General features: G+C 34.8%; 1 protein-coding gene across 2 annotated transcripts; it reads right to left on the reverse strand.

Moving 5' to 3' along the window:
• Window positions 1–11,529: 11,529 nt before the first annotated feature.
• LOC110865628 (probable serine/threonine-protein kinase PIX7) lies at window positions 11,530–15,161 on the reverse strand. 2 transcript variants are annotated; one of them, XM_022114949.2, is made up of 6 exons: window positions 14,490–15,161; window positions 13,503–13,795; window positions 12,638–12,773; window positions 12,422–12,555; window positions 12,213–12,336; window positions 11,530–12,093 (listed from the first exon to the last, which is right to left on the reverse strand). In XM_022114949.2, the coding sequence occupies exons 1-6, from the start codon at window positions 14,617–14,619 to the stop codon at window positions 11,642–11,644; spliced, it is 1,269 nt and encodes a 422-aa protein (XP_021970641.1). In that variant the 5' UTR covers window positions 14,620–15,161; the 3' UTR covers window positions 11,530–11,641. The 2 variants fall into 2 exon arrangements, with proteins under 2 accessions (XP_021970641.1, XP_021970643.1); XM_022114951.2 differs by having other exon boundaries at window positions 13,503–13,789; window positions 14,490–15,076.
• Between the last annotated feature and the right edge of the window lie 9,666 nt (window positions 15,162–24,827).

The raw sequence follows: 24,827 nt of genomic DNA on the forward strand, positions 1-24,827 counted from the left end.
TTGCCGCCTCAAAGGCAAGTGGAGTTTCGCATTGACTTAGTTCCAGGCGCCGCGCCTGTGGCTAAGGCACCCTACAGACTTGCTCCGTCTGAGATGCAAGAACTGTCGACGCAACTTCAAGAGTTGTTAGACAAGGGATTTATCCGACCAAGCTTCTCGCCTTGGGGAGCTCCAGTTTTGTTTGTCAAGAAGAAGGACGGTAGTTTCCGTATGTGTATTGACTACAGAGAGTTGAACAAGCTGACGATCAAGAATAGGTATCCCCTGCCAAGAATCGATGATCTGTTTGACCAACTACAAGGTTCAAGCTTTTATTCAAAGATCGATCTTCGATCTGGATACCATCAGTTACGGATACAGGAGGAGAGTATCCCGAAGACAGCCTTCAGAACTCGATATGGACACTACGAGTTTCTCGTTATGCCGTTTGGGTTGACAAACGCACCTGCAGTGTTCATGGATTTGATGAATCGAGTTTGTAAGCCGTACTTGGATAAGTTCGTGATTGTGTTCATCGATGATATTTTGATTTATTCAAAGACGAAGGCTGAGCACGAGCAGCATTTAAGAGCCATTCTGGAGCTGCTAAAGAAGGAACAGTTGTACGCCAAGTTCTCTAAGTGCGAGTTTTGGCTAAGAGAAGTGCAATTCCTTGGGCACGTGGTGAATGGAGATGGAATCCACGTGGATCCCACCAAGATCGAGGCGATCAAGGATTGGGAAACGCCAAAGACGCCAACCGAGATTCGACAATTCTTGGGTTTGGCTGGCTATTACCGAAGATTCATTGAGGATTTTTCAAAGATCGCTCAACCATTGACGCTCCTCACGCAGAAAGACAAGAAGTTTGATTGGGGAATCAAACAGGAGGAAGCATTTCAGATATTGAAAGATAAGCTTTGCAACGCGCCAATCTTAGCCCTACCAGAGGGTACAGATGATTTTGTGGTATACTGCGACGCATCGCGTCAAGGATTGGGTTGTGTGTTGATGCAACGCCAAAAGGTTATTGCCTACGCGTCACGCCAACTGAAGATACATGAAAAGAACTATACCACACACGATTTGGAACTCGGCGCAGTAGTTTTTGCTTTAAAGATCTGGAGACACTACCTTTATGGTACGAAGTGCACAATCTTCACAGATCACAAGAGCCTCCAACATATATTCAACCAGAAGGAGTTGAACATGAGGCAAAGACGATGGGTAGAACTGTTGAATGATTACGACTGCGAGATTAAGTATCATCCAGGGAAGGCGAATGTGGTCGCCGATGCCCTAAGTCGAAAAGAGAGGATCAAGCCCATAAGGGTTAGGGCTTTGGAAATTATTATTCAGACCGATCTTTCTTTGCGCATCCGTGAAGCGCAGAAAGAAGCTCTCAAGGAAAGAAACCTTGAAGAAGAATATCTCCGTGGGATGGAGAAGCTATTGGTACCAAACAGGGAAGGAACGTTATGTTTTGAGAAAAGGATTTGGGTTCCTCTGTTTGGTGGTTTAAGGAAGGATATTTTCGATTAAGCTCACAAGTCGCGGTACTCTATCCATCCTGGAGCGGATAAGATGTACCAGGATCTTAAAGATTACTATTGGTGGCCTAGGATGAAAGGCGATGTTGTTGTTTATGTGAGCAAATGTTTAACATGCGCCAAGGTTAAGGCGGAATACCAGAAGCCTTCGGGACTTCTGCAGCAACCAGAGATTCCCAAGTGGAAGTGGGAACAAATCTCTATGGATTTTATTACGAAGTTGCCAAGAACGCCAAGAGGCCATGACACTTTATGGGTAATAGTGGACCGCTTAACGAAGTCAGCACACTTCCTACCTATCCGAGAGAAGGATAATACGAGCAAATTGGCCGAAATTTACATGAGAGAGATTGTTACACGCCATGGAGTACCTCTCTCGATTATCTCTGATAGAGACGGAAGGTTCGTGTCAAGGATATGGCAATCCTTCGAGGAAGCTTTTGGCTCAAAGTTGAATCTGAGCACTGCTTTTCACCCGCAGACCGACGGCCAAAGCGAGCGGACGATACAGACACTAGAAGATATGCTGAGGGCATGTGTGATGGATTTGGGCGGTAGCTGGGATAAGCATTTGCCTTTGGTTGAGTTCTCATACAACAACAGCTACCACACCATTATTGGTGCCGCGCCATTCGAAGCTTTATATGGGCGCAAGTGCAGATCACCGCTTTGTTGGGCTGACGCAGGTGATAGACAATTGGTTGGTCCTGAAGTGGTACAGGAAACCACAGATAAGATCGCACAGATACGAGACCGCATCAGTGCGGCTCGTGACAGGCAGAAAGCCTACGCAGATCGAAGCAGGAAACCTCTAGAGTTTGAGGTTGGTGATATGGTTTTGTTGAAGGTATCACCCTGGAAGGGTGTGGCACCCTTTGGGAAACGTGGAAAGTTGAACCCGAGGTATATTGGACCGTTCAAGATCTTGGAGAGAATCGGGTTAGTAGCATACAAGTTGGACCTACCTGCCGAACTGAATGGCGTTCACGATACATTTCATGTATCCAATCTGAAGAGAAGTCCAACACAAGATACCGTTGTCATTCCTACCGACGAAATTCATGTTGACGACACGCTCCATTTCGTTGAAGAACCTGTTGAGGTCACGGATTGGAAAGTAAACAAGACCCGCCAGAGCAGTGTCAAGCTCGTCAAAGTTCGTTGGAATGCTAGACATGGTCCTGAATTCACCTGGGAGCGTGAGGACCGAATGAAAGAGAAATACCCCCACTTATTTCCTGAGAACCCTGCTTCTACAAGCAGAACTTAAAATTTCGGGACGAAATTTCTTTAACGGGGGGAGAATGTGACAACCCTCACAAAACCAGGTATCCGTACGATTTAATTAATAATTAATTGCTGCATAATTACTGTGCTTAACTGAAATTGCTGACAAACTACTACTTGATTTCTAGTACTTGTATATTCCTGCATCATACTTTACATACTGTCACTACACTATTTACATGTTGAACCTTAGTGACAAACATGATGCACTAAAGCACAGTAGCATTAGAACGGATAACCTATTGAACATGCTGATAAAGCCAGCATCAGGCAGACACTGCCTCTAAGGCCTGTATGAGCCAGAAATATTTTACTACACCCATAGTGAGTGTAGGGATACAAGGGTTGTAGAACTGCGTCTCTAGGAATAAGATATAATGACTGGATGTGCCTAAAACGTACTCTAAGCACAAAACACAGCACTTTTATTAACATACTAGCTTCTGGCTAACTAATAAAGTGCCAAAACATGAGGAAAATATTCCTGACACTTTGCAGAATGAGTTGTGTCACTAAAAGTATTATTTACGACACTTAAAAGCTTACTTAAGCACTTTAACGGATTACTATCCAACCGAACAACCGGACTATACCCGGAACATAAAAATATTGACAATAATATTATTGGTCTTTTTCTGAGCCAGTTAGAGTCCCTGAATACCCTAACACCCGCGTTAAAGCACAACATGTGACTAACCGAGTTAACCCTAAATCTAACTTGGTTTAAAGTAACTAAACACTAACTATCTACTTGAAATCGAACCAAGAAACCCCCCCCCTGGGCCGATCGGTCACCTTGTGACCTTGACATGTACCATTTTTCATTATAATATGGGCTCTTGTCTCATATCTTGATGACATACAAACCATTGGTTAACCATGTAAAGCTTTGCCTAGAAGTAAACTCATTAGCACATATGAACATTCACATTCTCACACCACAAGAACACACACCCTCTCCCTCTTGCTCCCTCTCGGCCGAACCCCCTCCCCCTTCTACATCCATTTTCGGCTCTTGTTCATTCCATTCCAACATCACACAAGTGTTAAGGATCTCGCATAAGGAGTCTTGGAGCTAACGGAAGGTGAAGGACCTCGTTATCTTGCTTTTATCCACCACATTTTCGCATAGATTCTTCCCTAGCCTCGAGCTAGAGGTATAACACTTAAAACTCATACTCGGATCATTCTAAGGTGGTTAATAAGATTTGTAACGATTAAAACTCGGAAACTTGCATTTTGAATCTTTAAGGTCTACTAAAACATGAACATTGTTGGGTAAAAACTTAATACTTGTGTAAAAGTTGTAGTATTTGAAAGTTGTGAATATTGAGGCCCGATCTACGTTGTGATAGCTCGGATCATCGTTTAACCCGACTTTGTTAAGATCATAGATCTTGACATAAGCTTGTTTCTATCGGTACAAGGGTTAAAAGGTGAAACTCTACCACACGAGAAACATGAACTTGTGTAAAAGTATTTTTACTTGTAAAATAGTGTTTAAAACTAGCGGATCTACGTATCTGCAAGTGGTATTTTCAAAGGACCAAGTGTCGAGAAAATCATGTTTTCTAAAAGACGGATAACACACTAACAAGTGTGATTTTTACAAACCACAAGCGTATAAACACTTGTGAAATGAAAGATCCGACAAAATAACAATCTTTGTGAAAGATGACGGGAAGTTGTAAAGATGGATTTATTCTAAAAACGAGGTTTTTACAAGATTGAGTTACTTTATACATAGATCCACAAACTATAACGGGATCTACACTATAGTTTTCGGAAAAACTACAAGTTCATGTGATTATGCGATTTACATACTTGTCGACTAGTTTGATGTGTCGGAAATTGTTTGCTTGAATCAAGAAGTTGTTGAAATGATTTTGTAAAAGAAAATGATACGCTTGAAAGCGTGGCCACCTCCCGTTACAAAGGAAACTCTGGCGAAATTTTTCTAAAAACCTAACACTTAGAATTATTTACAAGTGTTAGAATTATTTTCGACATGTTTTCAAAATATATTTCGCCACAACTTTATTTACAAATATTCGGAGGTGGGATTTTCACAAAACTAAACGTGATAAATATATATTTGGTAAATATAATTTTTCACAACACTGTTTATGATTATTTTGTGAAAATACACAAATATTATTTTTAGAGTAAAATAATATTTGCAAACGTTGACAAACCCAAAATAATACAAACGCTTTCACGATAAACATATAAGTTACAACGGTAATTATTATTACCACACGATTACTAAAACGTAACTTACACATTATACGGAAATGATTATGAACGTATTATTTTTTTTTGGGGGGAAATTATGTGAAATGGAAATATAATATTTTTGAGAAAAATATTTATATTTGAAATGAAGATATATTAAGTGAGACTTAATATTATTAATTGAACGCACATGTATTAAATCCCCCATCCTTGGGAAGGAGATTAACTACCAAGTACATGCAAAATATAAACACGAAATAGTTGTCTAACTATTTTCCCAAAAACCCAAACTATAAAGCTAAGGCACGGCCATCCGTCTAATAGAATTAGTACATGTAGGTCGTCGCACAGCTGACATTCGGAGTACTTGGTAGAGACGCACTGACTGTGAGTTCATGTCCCCCTTTTCTCTTAACTGTTTTCAGTTTTCTAAACTGCGGGGGTGAAATACATGTTACAATGTTTATGATTACTTTATACATGGTATGGTTAGCGTAAGGAGGGTTACTTTTTAGATCATGTGAATGGGTAGGCGGAAACTTGAGGTCATTAATCCTCAGGGTAGGACCGAGGGGCAGGAGCGATAGATCTATTTGGGTGTAGCGAGCCCAGTCCCAGGCCCAGCATAACGGACCTCGGGATGACTTTGTACCCGACGCATAAATCTGCTAGGTTTGAGCCTTCCTACTTGCATTTCACACATATCAATGGCCTTGCAAACCATTGGTGATCTCTTTTTCCTTATTTGCTACATACCAGGGTTTGATAAATACAAAGGTTTACTTACTCACTTACACATGAACTCGCTCAACATTATTGTTGATTTTTCAACTTACATGTATTTCAGGGAATTAAAAGATCTGGCACGGTATGGCACGTTTTCCCGCTGCACTAGTTTCCAAGGTCATCCGGGGTTTAGGGAATGTGACTCTTTCCTGGACAAGTCACAGTCCTTAAACTGTGTTTAAGTTATGTTTAAGTTGTTTTGTTTGGGAAACAATGTTATGGTTATTAGAGTGTTGTTCCGTTTAAACAATGATACTATGTTTGGTTTTAAAATTTAATGGATGATTCTTGCATGTTTTTAATTCATATAGCTTTGTTATGATTAAGCTATGGTATTAAGAAGTCACACCAAATTAACCACGCTTCCGCAAAGCCAGGGTGTGACATGCGTGTGTTGCAGTTTGGAAAGATGACCGAATAGAAACTAAATGAATTATGCAACATTTCCGCATTTTTTGCACTGGCTTTCATTGCAAGATCTTTATCTATTATGTTTTCGACCAACTGCTTGAAATCCCTTTCGTTTCTCGGGTTCGCATTCGAAGATCCTTGCATTGGACACAACACACCAAAAAATAAACTTCAAAAATTTTAAAAATAATACGATACTTAACGATAAAAAAATAATAAAGATTTTAAAACTCATTAAAACAAAAATAAGCAATAATAAACACCAATAACAAACCCAAAACACCAAAAACCAAACACAACACACCAAAAAATAAACTTCAAAAATTCAGTGCCTTAATACGCATCGTATAGGCTTATACGAGGCGTATTGAATTGCCAAAGTGTGCCAATAGACAGGTCGGTGTGCCAATAGAATTTCCCATTTTAATAGTATTAATGGTAAGGTCTTGTGTAATGGGGCGCTACATCACGCCAAACTCAAGTATAACGCCCCATGGCGCCCCTGAACACCATTACCGGGGGCGCCATATGCTGAAAATCTCTCCTTCTCGCGAAATGCATAATGGCGTGTTTCATCCTTCCCCACTCACACGCATATATATATAAAGCCCCATACATATATATATCTCCACTACACACTTAAGTTATATAAAGTCCATAAAGGCCCTCTCTTACGCCTTTCGACACTTATCGCATAACGCCCCACAAAGGGCTTTATGACTATACGTAGCCTAAAGCTAGATTTATCGTTTTTATAATCGTGGATATTTATCACTACAACTTATATAATATAACGGGTCCGGTGATCGTTTTAGTTAACATTTACAAATATTTGAATGCTTTACAAACATATAATATAATATTAAATATTAATTAGATGTATAACAAATAATTGTCTTCATGCTGTTAGACAACAACCAATATACATGACAGCTTTGCCTCCTTGCTTTCTGATTTCTCACAGAAAGAAATAAAAATGCCATTTTTACTTTTTTGTTTGAAAGATTAAAAATAAAAGTAAAGGGCATGTTTTATTTGCCCTTAATTTTCGTAAAATTTGTTTTATATAATTCTGAGTTTGTGTATAAACAACAACAATTAACTATTAATCATAGCACAAAACTGAGTAAGTTTTCTATTGTTCAATAAGTTTGTAACCAATGCCACATCATCGCTACCAATTATCTAACACCGGAAAAGCTCGTAAAAACAAAAGAAAGGAACAAAAAAAAAAATAAATAAAACCGAAACGAAAAGTAAACGTAAAAATATAGAAACCACGCACACATATTGCGGCGTGTTAATGCGAAAAGATTAGACCGAAACATATTACATAACAGTACTCCCTTAAACGGGAAAAAATAAACGTAAAAATATTGAACCATACACACACGTTGCGGCGTGTTAACTCACAAAATTTAGATTGTGACGTAAAAGATTAAAAGTATAGGAGATCAAAGTTGAAAATAAAAAACTGTTGGAGTTAAGTTGTAACAGATGAAAAGTATCGAAGTTAAAAGTAAACAAAAAAACAAAGGACAAACAGATACAATCCATATAAGATTGAGTAAAACCATTAATCCATAATGGAGTTGATAATTAATACATATATAATCTTTCACACCAATATATGACGGTGTTTGTGCATTGATGGATTGAACCCGACACAAATCCGAACACGGCACAAACCCAAAAGATCATGTTAGATACATGAACCAAACACAATATATATGAGTTTTTACGAATTGACACAAACACAACTCATTTAACCCGATTTATAATTTTTTTGAAATATTAGTATTCTGAAATTACAAATTTACAATAATGAGTACAAATGATTACAAATAGTCATGTTTAAAATTTTAAATTTGATGAATAACCTATTAGTTTAAGCTATCACTAGATTCTTGCCGTAGGCCGCGCGTTGCGGCGGCAACGACTTAGTTGTTTATAGCTAAGGACACATTATGTGATGCGGTAATCATATGAAAACGTGTGTTTCCACGTATCCGATCTAACTCAGTGTAACCTATATAAGCATTGTAGTTACAAAAGAAACAGAACTGAACCCGGGGTGGTTCGTTTAGTGAGGGTTCCATATAACCACTACATCATCCTTATATTTGAATCAAGACCTAGCAACATCAACAATCAGTGACTCGAATTTATATTGTCGAATGACCAGAGTCCAGACTCGTTTCCAAACATAATTTACGTCAAAACATAGACCAACCAAAATCGTATGCAAAAATAAGCATGAAAACGTATTATGCTTAACCAGAGTTGTTTCCGAAAAAATTATGTCGAAACGTGAATTTATATAAATTGAAACATGAATTTATAGCCACCCATAAAAATAAACATGAAACGCATTATATTGACCCGACTTGTTTCCAAAAAAAATACGTGAGAAAAGTTACGTCGAAACGTGAACTTATAATGACTCATACTTAAAAATAACAATGTGATATAGTTTTTTTTGGGTAAATTACTTTTTGAGTCCCTGTGTTTTATGGGTTTTAACTAGTTGAGTCCAAAAGCAAAAAGTTTAACGACCTGAGTCCCTATAAGGATTTTCTTTAACCATTTGAGTCCAAATTTTAACACAGTTAGAATTTTGTTGTTAAGTTTTGTTAAATGACCAAATTACCCCTAGGATTAAAAAATAAAAAAAAATTATTTAGATTTTTCTCTCCTTTCTTATACATCTCTCTCCTTAACGTTGTGTTCCTGAGTTAAGTTAAGGGAAGAAAAGAAATGATTCTCTCATTTTGTTTTCTCTTCTCCCCGTTTCTTTCCAAATTGGAAAGATTAAATTTAGGCAAAAAAACCTCTCATTTTCTCTTCTCTCCTTTAATGGAACTCTGGAACACAACTAAAAATTATTTCCTTCCAAATCTTTTCTTTTCTTTCATTTAATGAAACTCGGGAACACAGTGTAACTGTTGAACTCCTAGAGCCATCGCAAGGACAACATTGTTATGCCTCACCTTAAACATCTTAATCATCTGCTTAAACTCCCTCTCATCGTTTGCATTCTTGATCTCCAGAAACGATCTCAGATCACAAAATGAATCCAGATACCAATCCCTCAGCTTACAACCAAAACCACGCAATATTAAACACAATGAAAACCCATAAAACAGAATTTGTAGACACATTGAACAACCCCCCAAGAAACAAATACTTATTCTTGAACCCTCAATTCACGGTTCTAACATAAAGATGCATGTGTTTCAAGAACATGATGTCATGATCATTGTACACACCCAAATCCCAATCCTACCACAATCCCATGATAAAGATAACAACTTTTACAAAAACCACAACAGAAAAAGTAAAAAAAAAAAAAAACCCAAAATCAGTACGAAATTGAGGTCAGTTAATTTAAAAAATCCAAATTTTACCACAAACCCATGATAAAAAAAAACAACTTTTACAAAACCCACAACAGAAAAACCCAAAATCACAACCAAATTGATTCCTCCTCCTTCATTCGAACTATGAACGAATCCGATACATATCTGATGTGCTGGTCTTGAAAACATGATACCTCCTCCTTCATTCGAACTCCTTAGAAGACGATCTGCAATTTCTCGTTCTAAGCCGCTACTGCAACAGTTCATGATGCACTTCCAATTGTAGATTTAGGGATGGTGTGATGATGGCGTAGTTAACAGATCTGGGTGATGTTGTTGAGATTCAGAGATCCAGATCAGAGTTTGACCAGATCAGGGTGATGTTGTTGAGTGCGGCGCTGCAAAGCAAACCCACCGTCAAACACCACTCACCGCCTGCAAATTCAGATCGGAGTTTGGCCAGCTCTGGTTCGCCTCTCCGCCTCCACGATCCAGATCTGGTAGTTTGGCATTGTGAGGTTTGTTATGGTTGCAAGTGTATGGAGAGAGAGAAGAGAGAGATAGTGTGTGTGTGTGTGAGAGAGAGAGAGATAGTGTGTGTGAGGGATAAGGTTTTGTTTTAGGTTTATATGTTTTTTTAATTCAGTGGCATTTTAGTCTTTTTATGAAAAACTAACAGCAAATTCTAACGATGTTAGAAATTTGGACTCAAATGGTTAAGAAAAGTGGCTATAGGGACTCAGGGCGTTAAACATTTTGATTTTGGACTCAAGTGGTTAAAACCCTTAAAACACATGGACTCAAAAAGTAATTTACCCCTTTTTTTTAATTTTAAGCTAAACAATGAAAATACGAATTAGAAAGTGGATAGTCGTACACGAAAAACAAACATCTACATACAAACCTACATATATATATATATATATATATTCATTCATAGGTATCATATTTATTATATGCATGTATACAGGAAAAGAAAAGATAATAAACAAATGTATATTGGAAAAGGAAAAATAAAGAAACAAAATGAAAATAAAAAAAATTAGAAAAGGGAAAAAAGGTTGAGAACAGCTACTGAATAAAAAATAAAAAAACAATGGAACAGAAAAAGAAAAAAGTACTGAGATTACTAAATGAAAAAAAAATATACCACAGAATTTGTAATGGAAAAGAATCGTACCTGGGTCCACAGAATTTGATGTGACAGCCACCGACCATTCTCTTTAAGATTATATAAATAAATATGTAAGAAAACACATTAATAATTAATAAATAAGAATAAAATTAAACGGGGTAACAGTTCAACCTGTGAACCTACCTGGTTGACCAGAATAAATCCGTTCAGTTAAATGTGTTTGTGAGTTCCACTTGAAATTACACAGAACCCGTTTAAACGATACCCGTACGATGACTTATAGATTAGACAATGACATGATGTATGTTTTTCTTTCAGGTTATTATAAGCAAACAAAAATCACCAAACAACAAATATATCAATTAAGGCAGGGCGGACCTAGCATAGAACAAGGGACAACCCGTTGCCCCTTAACGCTCCGACAGTAGTGTAAAATTAGTGTAAATTTTGAAAAAAATTGACGTTTTTTCGATTTCGCTGCCCCTTTTATAGGAACATTGCCCCTTTAGGTTTTTTTATTAAGGTCACTACAATCATGAATTTATATTTATTGGCTCAATTCGTTTATTATAAGTATTTGTAAAGCAAAGTTCTGTTATTATTAAATAAAAAAACAATAAGCTCAAGAAGAAAAAATAATGTGTGCACTCTGATGGAATAAAGCTAAATGATTAATATTCTGAATGTTTAAATTTGAAACACTTAAAATAAATAAACTAGAATAGGTTTATGTCATAAGGAAAAAATAAGTCGTGTTAAACTTCCAAATCTTTTGACACACCTCAGATGCAGACATATAAATAACTTCTGTAATATATTTAACACCCCAAAAAAAATACACCACAAACATATCCAAATTCGAATAATTATCTTCTCAAACTAAATAGAACATGTATTTTCTATTTACAATGTTGTCTACCCGAGGGAGACTCGTTAAACCGTTTGGGTTGATTCAGAGTAACATTTCGAGTCCCTTCGGGTTGTTTCTTTTTACGCCTACCTTGTTGTGACATACGAGCATGATAAGACAAAATGGCAAAGTCATTTAGGTCATGCAATGGGCTCAGGGATTTAACAACTTCATCCATCGAGGGTCTGGCCTTTGAATCCCGGCTCAAACAATTGTATGCTATCTGAGCAACCTTTTGGACACCTTTCACGGAGTAGTTTAATTCCAATCGAGGATCAACTAGTTGATACACTTTTCTCTTGTCGGCTAGATATGGGCGGGCCCACATAACAAGGTTTTGCTCTCCACTTGGGCGCTTTTTGTCCATTGATCTCCGACCTGTCAAGATCTCTAAGAGTACAACTCCAAAGCTATAAACATCGCTCTTAGACGTCAAATGTCCTGTCAAACCCAAAAAACTTCACCTTATATGTGTGTGTGTTTTGTAAAAGTGACATGTTTGATTAGTATAGCGAGCATTCGTTTTTTAAAACTTGTACACCATGCATAATTAATAGTACCAGTCATCACGTATTCGGGGGCAGCATAGCCGTATGTTCCAACGACCCTAGTAGAGACATGGGTCTTATCTCCTTGTGGTCCTGCTTTTGCTAGACCAAAATCTGAAAGCTTCGCGTTATATTCCTTTAAATAAAAAAAGGAAAATATGTTATGTCACATACACTCGAACTTCACTTTAGAGAAGTTACAATTTATTAAATCCACTTACCGTATCAAGCAAGATATTCGAGGTCTTGAAATCTCGATAAATAATAGGCTCGGTTCCTCCATGAAGAAACGCTAGCCCTTTGGCTGCACCGGTCGCTATTTTTATCCGGTTAGACCATGGTAGCGGTATGGTTCCTTCAAAACATTTAGCCATGAATCAGCAATGTTCACTATGATCATACACATCTTTTTCTGCCAGAAAATCAAGAAATCTTACTTCTAAACAAATGGTTTTCGAGGCTTCCACGAGTCATGAACTCGTAAACGAGTAGCCGTTGATCGTCTTCGATGCAATATCCAATAAGCTTAACAAGATGGGGATGATGAAGCTGCCCAAGAAAATCAACTTCTGCCTGAAAATACCAACACAAAAAAAAATGTCTAAAATGATTAAGGTGTACCTATGATCCTTGTGCATTAATAAGTTGTACCATAAACCATAAAAAAATGTGACAACATGTCCAAGACTAAATGTTAGAAAATCAATATTTTGTATTGTACAGTTTACAACCCATCAGTGCAATTATTTAGGAACCTGAGAAAGTTTTAGACTTTTAGTTTCACTTTCTAGTCTTCACATTGTGGTCCAATTTATATGTCTTGTAAGTTACAATCCATCAATGCATTTAGACATTGTACCAAGCAAACCCATGCATTAATGGGTTGTACTTGAAATACCCACCAATAGAAAAAAACAGCAATCTCATTCTCAGGCATCTTACAAGAGAATAGTTCACAAAAAGGTAAAACCATTTTGCTTCATGTTTCATTGACTTCTACATTATGAGTTATACTATTTACAACAAACAATATAGAAACCTATTTTAAAATATTGGGTTTAGATAAACTTTTTTTTTCAATTATGCACTAGACACTATTTAAAACAACTTCTATATCTGCAAGACAGGTTATTTTGTCTTGTAACAGTTAAAGTCGTTATTTTACATCTAACACGAAAAAAAGTCTAAAACAATTGTCTAACATCTTTATTATCAGCAACTTGACACAAAAGTCAGTATCTTAGACAGTGACCGCAATTAAAATCCCATATGACAACTAGATTTATTTGACCATATACTAACCACCCATTCTCTATGGCCTTGAAGACCATCAGGCTTTAAACTCTTGACTGCAACCGTGATACCGGACCCAGGCTTAGCCGGGGCGGTGCCATTTTCATCAATCCATCCTTTAAACACGAATCCGAATCCTCCTTCACCCAATATGCTATCCGGTCTGAAGTTTCCTGTAGCCGATTTCAGCTCATGAAAACTGAACTGAAGAAGATGATTTGGGTTCAGATCAGAAGAGCTTCGTGGTTCGTTAGGAGCACACATCTCGCGGTTGCTGGCATTCAAGTACCTGGTCTCTGTAGCTAAACAAGAACAATGAATCAATCGAATTATATGATATCAAATCACTAATCAACTATATTATGATATTGAGTAAATTGCCAAAATGGTTCATGTGTTTAAGTCACCTTTGCTACTTCAGTCTAAAACATTTTGTATCTGGTCCCTGAGGTTTCATTTTTGTTGTCATTTCCATCAAATTGGCAAACTAGGTTAGAAATTTCTGCCTTTTTTGTCGTTTTTCTCATTTAAATGAGGGAGTTCCTGATGGAGGTCAGACATAAAATGACAATTATACCCTCCATTTAAATGAAGAAAACGACAAAAAGGGGAGAGGTTAACAAAAATTTCTAACCCACTTTGCTAATTGGATGGAAATGACAACAAAAATGAAACCATAAAAAAAGTTTCATTTTTGACTGAAGTAGTAAAAATGACCTAAACTCAGGGACCATTTTGACATTTTAATCTATAACGTTTTACAAGTTTTTAGGGGATATACGAGATCACTCATATAACAAAGAGAGAATTTCATATATTCCTGTCTAAAATTGTAAAATAGCATATTTTCCGAAAGCACAAGTTTTCGATACAAAATGCTCTTCAAGTTTGTTTTGAGAAAATATCATATCATTAGATTAGATGAGATAAAATGATACAATAAAATACTTACTATAAAGGTGGTAACTTGTTTTAAATACAATAAAAATAAATTACCAGCATCATAAACAAGACTGTTTCTAGGGAAAGAAGTGAGGGAGTTTGATCTTGATTCAGCAGAAGGTTTACAAGAGCCACTGCTTACACTGCGCCGCAAAACTGACCAACACCCGCACGTGATCTCCATGATGGATAGAATTGTTGGTATTAATCTTTTTTCATGTGGGTTTTCATGATTCAAGAAATCTTGAGATCATATGAGCAAAGATCAAGATTTGGATTCCTCTAATCTTGTTCGGTGTTTATAGTTCAAAAAATCTTGAAATCATATGAAAAAAGGATGATTTTAAGCACTATCCATTCTCTTTATATCACTCAAATTGGTGTTTCTTTATGTGGGTGTTTTCAAATCAAGAAATTTGAATGATATTAACAAAATGTGGTTGTGTGTGGGGTGTCTTTTATTCTAGTTGGTTGATATGAGAGAGAGAGAGAGAGAGAATGAAGGATTCTATGTTTGTTGTTGGTGTTGGTTGAGTACAAGATTGGAGAGAAGCATCAATTATGGTCATCATCACCACCATCACCATTGTGTACAAAAACTACTTTTTTGCCCACCACTTTTTTTGTGGGGGGAGGCCTTTCTCTAATTACCAAAAAAGAGGTGGTGAAATGGGACAGTTTTTGGGTGATTTAAAATAAAAGCTAATCACCCTCGTTTCCTCTCTCTTATTTATTAAGTATTATTGTATCTTATATGTGAGAATGTTTCTTTATTTAATTTTTGACTGTTTTAATTGGTTGGTGGAATTCCTAAATCAATTGGTGGATGTCATTTGGCATTTACTATTTTATTTTTATGTTTTTTTTATAAATCTGTGTATTACACAGTTAAATAAACGAAATATCTCACATACCTAAAGATGATAGATACCATATAAAATTGTTTAAAACCACATATAATTAAGCAAATATCAATTTCTTTCTTTAAAATTTATATAAAAAGCAGATAATTTTGAAATTAATTTACACAATCTAAGAGAATATCACATATAATGATTATTAATTATCATTAAATACATAATTTAAAACTTATAAATTACACAACTTGGATTACAAATAATATGAAATGGAAAGCTACACATGAAGAATCCCCTAGTACTGTTGTATCTTAAACCTTAGTTTGAACAAAGATTTCATTAATGATTTTTACTTTAACATCATGTTTTGTTGTGCAAGGAATAGTAAAGTTTATTTTTTACGTGTATTCCACGAGTTGAATAAATGTAATGTAATAGGTTAAAATATACAGTCATCAACATATGTTTTTTTAAATGATCTTTAATATACTATTTACTTATTATAACACTTATATGTTATACGAGTTATAACATTTTACTTTTTTTTTTACTTTATTTATTATTTGGTTAGAAACTTTGTGTATTACATGTGGTTGGATTAATGTCATGTTAAACAATTATTAATAAACGGAAAAATAAAAGAAATGGTTATGTAAAGAAATCTATATCACTATATAATAAAAGAAACCAATGAAGGGACACTTGTCATTATTCTAGACCATCCTTAATTGTAGATAATAATTATTTAATTTAAATTATTAAATATTAATTAAATTAATATAAATCTTTTAAACAAAAACAATATCGCATAACCACTTTTACACATATATTCGGTATTCTACAATATTCAAGTGAGAATTGAAACCGACCCCAAAGAAAAAAACAAATTAGATGGTGATAGATTTTCTAATATATATTTATATTTAATATAAATAATAACTAGGTTATAACCCCGTGTATTACACGAGTTGAATAAATAAACTTTATATATTAAATAATAAAACAATATATCGTTAAAAACATCCTTTATTGCACGGGTTGAATAGATGTAATTTTTTGTATTAAATAATAAAAAGTTATATCTATAAGAATCATATTGTACGGGTTGAATAAATGTAATTTTATATACCAAATAATAAAAAAGTTATATCTTTAAAACCACGTGTATTACATGGGTTAAATAAATGTAATATTGTTTACCAAATAATAAAAAAAATGTTATATACTTAAAAACCCTCTTGTATTAAACGGACTGAATAAATATAATTTTATATACCAAATAATAAGAAAATTATATTTAAAAAAACTAATGGATAAAAATAATAAAAAAAATCCATTTTGATTGAGAAAGATTTTTTAACAATAGATAAACCCGTGTATTACACAGGGTTTTTAAAGATATAACTTTTTTTTATTATTTGCTATATAAAATTAGATTTATTCAACCCGTATAATACAAAGAGTTTTTTTTTTTTAAATATAACTTTTTTATTATTTAGTATATAAATTGTATTTCATTCACCCGTGAATACACATGTTTTTTTAAATATAACTTTTTTTATTATTTGGTATATAAAATTACATTTATTCAAATCGCACAATACATGAGGTTGTTGAAAATAGAGAAAAATGCCCGGATAGTCCCTGTGGTTTCGCCTTTTTTCACCTATAGTCCCCAACTTTCTAAAATTACCTTAATAGTCCCCAAGTTTTCAATTTTTGTTCCCGGATAGTTCCCAGGCCTAACTTCAGTTTGTTTTCTCTGTTAAGAGGGTGTGAAATGACAAAAATACCCTTACTGAAAAAACAAAATAACTTAACCTATTTAATAGATTTATTTTTATATGATACCCACTACTTTATAAAAAAAAAACAAAAGGCAACCCAACCCCACCCCACCCCACCCCCACCCCCCATCTTCAACAACAGTTTCATCATCATCACTTCCGTCGATCACCATTAATCTCCATACATCACACTTCCGTCGATTCCGTCGATCACCATTAATCCCCATACATGTACTGATTCATCCATCGTCATCGTCATTTTAATCATCGTTCAACCTACATCTTCTCCGACAACCTCTGACGGCTTCTCCGTTCACTTGCGACATCAGTTCTTCATCATCTCCGGCAGACACCATCTTCAATCTTCATCTCCTTCTTTCCGTTAATCAACCACCTCTGACCACTGTATCACCGACGACCTGCAACTCATCACCATAACCACCACGACCTCCAATTGTCATCATCTACTGTTCGTCGACTGCACCTCCGTTACCTCTCGCCGGAGAAGATGACCGGAGATGATGGTTGGTCTACGATAACCCGTTTAATAAGTTTCCTTTTGAGCGAGTTGTTTCCGTTTGACCAATTACAGAAAAAATTAACGTGCATTACCCTATTAATGGTAAATTGGCACCTCTAATCAAATATAATCAGTCTCGTTACCTTCTAAGGAATTTGGAATCTTTTAGGGAACTGACATGAGGCAAAGTAAAAACGGATGGAAGCGATGCAAAACTTATGTTGCTGAATATTTGTGTAAAGTGAACAGATTTAACCGGCTTGATAGGCGAAAGACTGTTGATATAATTGAAAACTGGGGAGTCCTGCAAACCGGCAACGGTGGATGTTGCAGGTTGGTCGGAGTGTTTACGGTGGCCGGAGAAGATGACCGGAGATGATGGTTGGTCTATGATGAAGGTGGGGGTGGGGGTGGGGGTGGGGTGGGGTTGGATTGTTTTTTGTTTTTTTTTTTATAAAGTAGTGGGTCCCACATAAAAATAAATCTATTTAATATAGGTTAAATTATTTTGTTTTTTAGTAAGGGTATTTTTGTCATTTCACACCCTCTTAACAGAGAAAACAAACTGAAGTTAGGTCTGGGGACTATCTCGGAACAAAAATTGAAAACTTGGGGACTATTTAGGTAATTTTAGAAAGTTGGGGACTATAGGTGAAAAAAAGGCAAAACCACAGGGACTATCCGGGTATTTTTCTCTTAAAAATATATCTTTTTTATTATTTAACATATAAAATTATATTACTCAACACGTGTAATAAAAGAGGTTTTTTAAAATATATTATTTTTTTATTTACTATATAAAATTTCATTTATTAAACCCGTGTAATACACGGGGTTCTAACCTAGTATTAACTAAATAAGAGATAAACGGGAAATTATGATTTAATAATATTATTTAATATGAAGAATGATTTAACATTATCAAACCTGATTGTTATTAATTTTTAAATTAGATTAATAAGGGTAAAGATATGTTTCGTTTCTTATTTATCTGTAATCTAAAAGTTAATTGCTAATAACAATTGTAATATACTTTAAAATCAATTTGTGTATATTATCTTAATCGGGAATCACATGATAGAAAATATGTTATTTATTATTAACTTTGTTTGAAATATTAATTATGTATGTCAATAATATATTTTAGTTAATATATACAGTAGAAACTCTATAAAATAATACATTTGGGACCACCAAAATTTATTAATTAAAAGAGTTATTAATTAATCGATAAATTAATAATTATTAATTTATATATTAATTAATATTTTATTAATTTATAGTAGAATACTTAGTTTACAAACACCTTTCAAGCTTCCACTTAATTATTGTATACAATGCATGTATATCAAATGAACGGCCCAATTTGAAAGAAACATTCAATCTCCCACCTTATTATGCTTCTTGTGTTCAATGTATCACTTTATGGACATTAAAAATATTTTCTATATAAATACAATGGAGCCCCCTTCGCGAAACGAAGCTATTAAAGCGGCAATCACATTGAACAATTTCTTGTTGAGCTATGAGAAAACAACACCAGAAGTTCTTACCATGATAAGGAAAATTAGAGACGATGTTCAAGGGAAAATTGATTTAAAAAAAAACAAAAGACAATTGAGTCATTTCTTAAGAAACCTTCATAAATCATTCATGTAATATGGTATATATAAGGAATTATTAATTTATATTTTATATGGGGTCTAAAGAAATTATCAAAAATGTATTATCTTATAATTTTAGCGAATTATTAATTTAGCACCCTATCCCTGAGTCGGGACCGGCAAAAAATATTATCTTAGAGAGTTTATTAAATAATCGAGTATTAATTTATCGAATTTCTACTGTAAAAGTAAGTTACTAACTGATAGATATATAAATTAATGAAACATTTATAAGTGTATGTATGTTATTGAAATTTATATAAAATCTATGAGATTTATATATTAAGAAATAATAAATTAAAGGAAAGAGTGTTCCTTTTATTAGAATTTACATTTTTTTATTATTATTGATAAGGATAAATGATATTTATATATTAATTAATTATTGAAAAATTAAAAAGAAATAGAAGTTAAAAAAATTAGGTTAAAGGAGAGAATGACATGTGACATTAATTGAAATCTTTTATTAGTATTAGATACAAGTCTTAAAGCTATGTGTACAAGCCTCTATTACATATAAATTACATATAAATATTTGTGTTTTCTTTCCTTGATCTATTTCAAAAAGTAAAAATCTTTTCTTAGAGTATTAGTATAAGTACCATATAACAATTCTGGTTTACTTTTAGTTTTAATGAACCCTATACTTTAGAAGTTTATTTAACTATTATTACTAGTAGTATTATTTTATAAATTCAAATCCGATATCGATTAAAACAAAACACTACTATGGTTTTGTAAAAAAAAAAAAAAAAAAAACCTAAAACGGTGGCATAACTATAATTTTACAGTGGGTGCAAAATCATAATTTGACATGGAAAAGAAACAAAAACGATGTCAAAACTGTAAATGTGAACTGATGACAAAATCGTAATTTGGCTGAGAGGGAAAAAAAACAAATGGCAAAACTGTAAATTTAAACAGGACAAAATCGTAATTCGGCTGGACAAATGGGTAAGTGACAGACAGCTGCCTGGAACTATTCCCCTCCATGAGGTTTCTCTGTATGGCACTATTCCCCTCCATGAGGTTTGTAGTGTATATAAATGTGAGCGTTGAAACTAAATATATAGATAGAGTTAGCTAGCAAACCGAAAAAGCAATTTAGCGAAGCTATGATGACTATTGATTATCGAAAATGTAACTAATGTCTTTTAGTGTTAAAACAGAAATGTAGTTAACCAGAACCGGAAACATGTACGTATTATCCTAAGAAAAGTTAACCCTATTTGAGAAACTCGAGAAGCATTCTGGACTACACATTTCCCTAAACTTTTCGTAATATACACATACGTATAGTTTAAAATTGACTATATACATATATGTATACTAGTCATTTACCTGCGCGATGCGGCAGGGGTGGCGATTTACAATAGGATACTCGTTTACCGTTAGTTTATCAGTCGTCTTGTGATATATTGTATAGTACTTAAGTTAGTTTTCTTATTCGTGATATGTTGGCACTCGTTTTTCTGTTAGTTTATCGATTCTTAGGTGATATACTTTTGTTAATTTTTTAGCTGTTAGTTTATCAATCTTTCCATCAAATCAATCATAACTACATAATGCTTTAACCAAAATTCATTAATCGATACAAATACGAAATGCAATATGCTGAACATTATAAATTTGCTAACAATAATTACAACGATTTGTTTCTTTGTTAATCTCATGAGAATGTTTTTTTTATAATTTTTCTTTGCTTTGTAGGGGGAAGATGGGTGCTTCTCTCCATAGGGCATATAAGACACAGGTTATTGGTGGCAGCCCGCCATATTTAACATATAAAATCGTCATACTTAACATATAAAGTTTTTTTATATGTTAAATATGGCGGGCTGGCGCCAATAACCTGTGTCTTGTATGCCCTAGGAGAGAAGCACCTATCTTCCCCCTACAAAGCAAAGAAAATATATCAAAAAGCATAATCGTGAGAGTAAAAAACATACGTGATCTAGTCTCGTTCAAATGCACTTCGAAGTGGGGCGTATGCACCTTTCTTTATGTTCAAAGCTACCAAAGCCGGATATCCAAAACCACTAACTCCAACATGTTTCTCAAGTTCAGGTTGTTTACCTGCAGTAGCCCATACATAGCTGCCCCAAATTTACCAAACCAGTAAATTTATTATCCCTAATAATAACAACCAAATTTAATAACTTAAAAAGAAACGGAAATTTATATTTTACCTATATAGACTCCTTTTGAACTTTTCTACGATCGATAGTACTGTTTCTAGATACTTGTTCTGTCCCTATGCCTTGGAGTCCAAAATGTCGGGGAGGAAGGCGACAAAACATATGGCCGCTGAACCACATTTCTCTTCCATCACATCCTACAAATTCTTTGCAACCTTCTTCCATTCAGGAGCAAGCTTCTTACAATGCCTACACCTGAATATAAAACAACATATGGAGAATCTTCAATGTATTAAAATCAACAAATAAGGGCATTTGGCAAACACAGTGCTAAAGAAATAACCTAAGCATAGAAATAACTCAACAAATAAGGGCATTCCCTGTATTCGCTGCAGCTGCGCTCTGGTTATTATTGTAAAGAACGAGAGCAACGATTACACACACTTTCACAAAAATAAAATACATTATTAATATGTCACTAATGCATGCGTCTCCTACTTTAAGCTTCTTAGAACTTACAAATGGTCTCCAACCCATTGCTAGCAGGTATCGTTTTGGATTGCCTGTACTTGCAAGTAGAATAAACAGATAGTAAAATTAAATGCATTTCAACTTCAAGAAAACTTGAACCAACTTATTCACATCAATTATATCAAAAGGCATTACCGCGATGGACATGCTGGCCAATGATATACCAGTTTTTCTTCTTAGCATCCCAAAGCTTTACATCCCCATCTTTACTTCCAGTTAAGAAAAATACGGTATTTGGCATAGCTGATATTCTGGTAATACTCCCTACAAACAGAAGGTTAAAACTTATAAACGTGTCGATCAGGGTTACGTTTTTATATAACGGGATGGGAAAAATAAAAAAAAGTATACCAGATTGGACCTTTGGTATGCACCACAAAATCTCATTTCACATTTGATCCATATGTTCATTATGCAAGCCTGCTGTTGTTGATGCACTGAATTTTTGTTCATTTTTATAGGAATTCTTGTGCATTTTTTGGTATTCGGGTGGCTACGAAACGAAAATCATGAACTCCAACATTTCCACCTTTCATGATTAGGGGAGAAACCGAACTGCTTTCTATCTCATCAGCAAATGCAAATACACGAATGAACCTCGCACCATCTAAAACAGACACACACACGCATATTTAAGTCTAATATAAATCAGTGAAAAAGCGAAATTCATGGATGGAGATCAACCTTCATGACACGTGATTGAAGCCTAGGATGTGGTCCATGGAGTCAGCGTATCCCATATTACAACATTAACGTTATTGGAACGGTAACCTACTGCAATCACAATTGATCCACTCGAAGTAACATATGTCACATCTCTGCAGGAAATAAAAATAAAAAGGGTATATATTTTTATTTAGGCTATGTTAACGTTAAATCCAAATTTGATAAAAAAAACACACGACGTGCAGTTGTTAAAACAAAGAGACAATTTAGTTGGACAAACATTGCTTCTTCCTTTACCCAAAAATGGCTTAGAACTTGTATGTATTAAATAAAGACTTCATGTGACTTTCAACCCATTTTAATTTGACGAAACCCATGAAGATTTGCACACAAAAATTGATTCTTTTATTGAAACCCATGTTTGTTTTCACTTTTTAATTAATAAAATAACCAAAAAATGAAGAAAGTGATAAGAAAATGAGAGAAATATGAGAAGTGTATTTTTATTCATCCAACTCTATCTTTATATACATGTACATATGTAGTGGAAGATGTAACAGAAAATACAACTGAAGATGAGAAAAACCAGGACGTATTATCTATATTCATAACACTCCCCCTCAGTTATATGTTACTACTTATTATACATTGTTAACAACATATTTCAGGATGATGTTAAATAGGTACTTCAGGACCTATGTAAATAAACTGATACTACTGGATCAATTGTACTACCTCATTAAAAACCTTACTAAGAAAACCCATTGGGACAAAACTTAGTTAAGGGAAAAAGAGTATAGTGTGTATAATTCTCCCCCTGAATTCAACAAACATCTTTTAATCTACGGAGACCGATCTTGTGTGATAGCTGATCGAAACTACTTCTTGGTAAAGATTTTGTGAATAGGTCATCTAAATTTTCATTTGACTTAATCTGGCAAACATCAATTTCCCCTTCTTTCTGCAAGTCATATGTTGAGAAGAATTTTGGCGAAATGTGCTTTGTTTGATCACCCTTGATGTAACCTTCTTTGATCTGAGCTATGCAAGCAGCATTGTCTTCATAAATATTCGTCGGCTCCTTCTTGATCTATTCTAATCCACATGCTTTTTGTATGTGATTAATCATTGATCTCAACCACACACATTCTCGACCAGCATCATATAGTCCTATCAATTTAGCATGATTTGATGATGTTGCTGTAAGTGTTTGCTTAGTTGACTTCCAAGAAATTGCTATGCCACCGTATGGATGTGACACCCCAGGAAAACCAGTAAACTACACAAAACAACTAGCTTCCTCAGTAACCGCATGCTAAATTTCGGGACGAAATTTCTTTCAAGTTGGGGATAATGTGACAACTCGAGTTTCCAAGATTCCATCTTCGTATTAATTGCATGTTAATTGTTTAGTTGTTTGCTTGATTGCCTTGTAATTGTACACGTTGGATTATATGTTGAGATGTTTGTTGGATATGTTATCTGTTTAATATGATTAAAGTGCTTGATGATATAACATGTAACCTGTTTGAAAAACTTAAAGTGTTTAAACTTGAGTGAGTCCGACGAAACAGGCGTTTCGCCATAACCCACTTCGACGAAACAGGGATCGACGAAACAGGAGTGTTTCGCCGTCCACACTTCGACGAAACAGGCGTTTCGTCGGCCCACTTCACTCCGAAGCCCAGTAAGGGCCCAACACGGTAAATCCTACGTATTTAAAGGACATAGGTTACGTAGCTTGTTATTGTGAAACCCTAGCTCTCTCGTTCTCTCCTGTGCGACGGCAACCATCACTTATCACCATCATCTCTCTCTCGGACTCTTGCTAGTTTGTCCTACGAATGGTTAGTATGTGATTGAATTACTCGAATTATTATGCTTGACTCATTTGTTGAAGGCTGCCATGTATTAACAGGGATCTTAGGATGTTATTAGAAACTGTACCCTCGTATGTGGTCCATTAGGGTTTATTAGTTGGTTACTAAACTTTTGAATTGAACCTGGTGTTGTGATTATATCCATGTTTCGCTATTCAAAAGTTGATGTTATGGATTGATGTTCTATTGTGTGATATGTATTGAATCTGTAATAGGGTCAAGTACATGATGATGACTTATGTTTATAGATCGTTGGGAATCATGATGATTTCAATGAAACTGCTATTGATGAATTAGGGTTCATGCTAGAAGTTATGTGCCAGGATGATTGTTATGATATGGTATCGAT

This window comes from Helianthus annuus, chromosome 6 (genome assembly GCF_002127325.2).
Source record: "Helianthus annuus cultivar XRQ/B chromosome 6, HanXRQr2.0-SUNRISE, whole genome shotgun sequence".
In the NCBI taxonomy this organism is placed as follows: domain Eukaryota; kingdom Viridiplantae; phylum Streptophyta; class Magnoliopsida; order Asterales; family Asteraceae; genus Helianthus; species Helianthus annuus.

Excerpts from the sequence above, each read along its gene's own strand:
- LOC110865628 (XM_022114949.2), bottom strand. The coding sequence starts at position 14,619 with ATGGAGATCACGTGCGGGTGTTGGTCAGTTTTGCGGCGCAGTGTAAGC. Across the intron at positions 12,337-12,421 it reads CGAATATCTTGCTTGATACG|GAATATAACGCGAAGCTTTC; the intron begins GTAAGTGGATTT and ends TTTTATTTAAAG. Across the intron at positions 12,094-12,212 it reads CCCCGAATACGTGATGACTG|GACATTTGACGTCTAAGAGC; the intron begins GTACTATTAATT and ends TGGGTTTGACAG.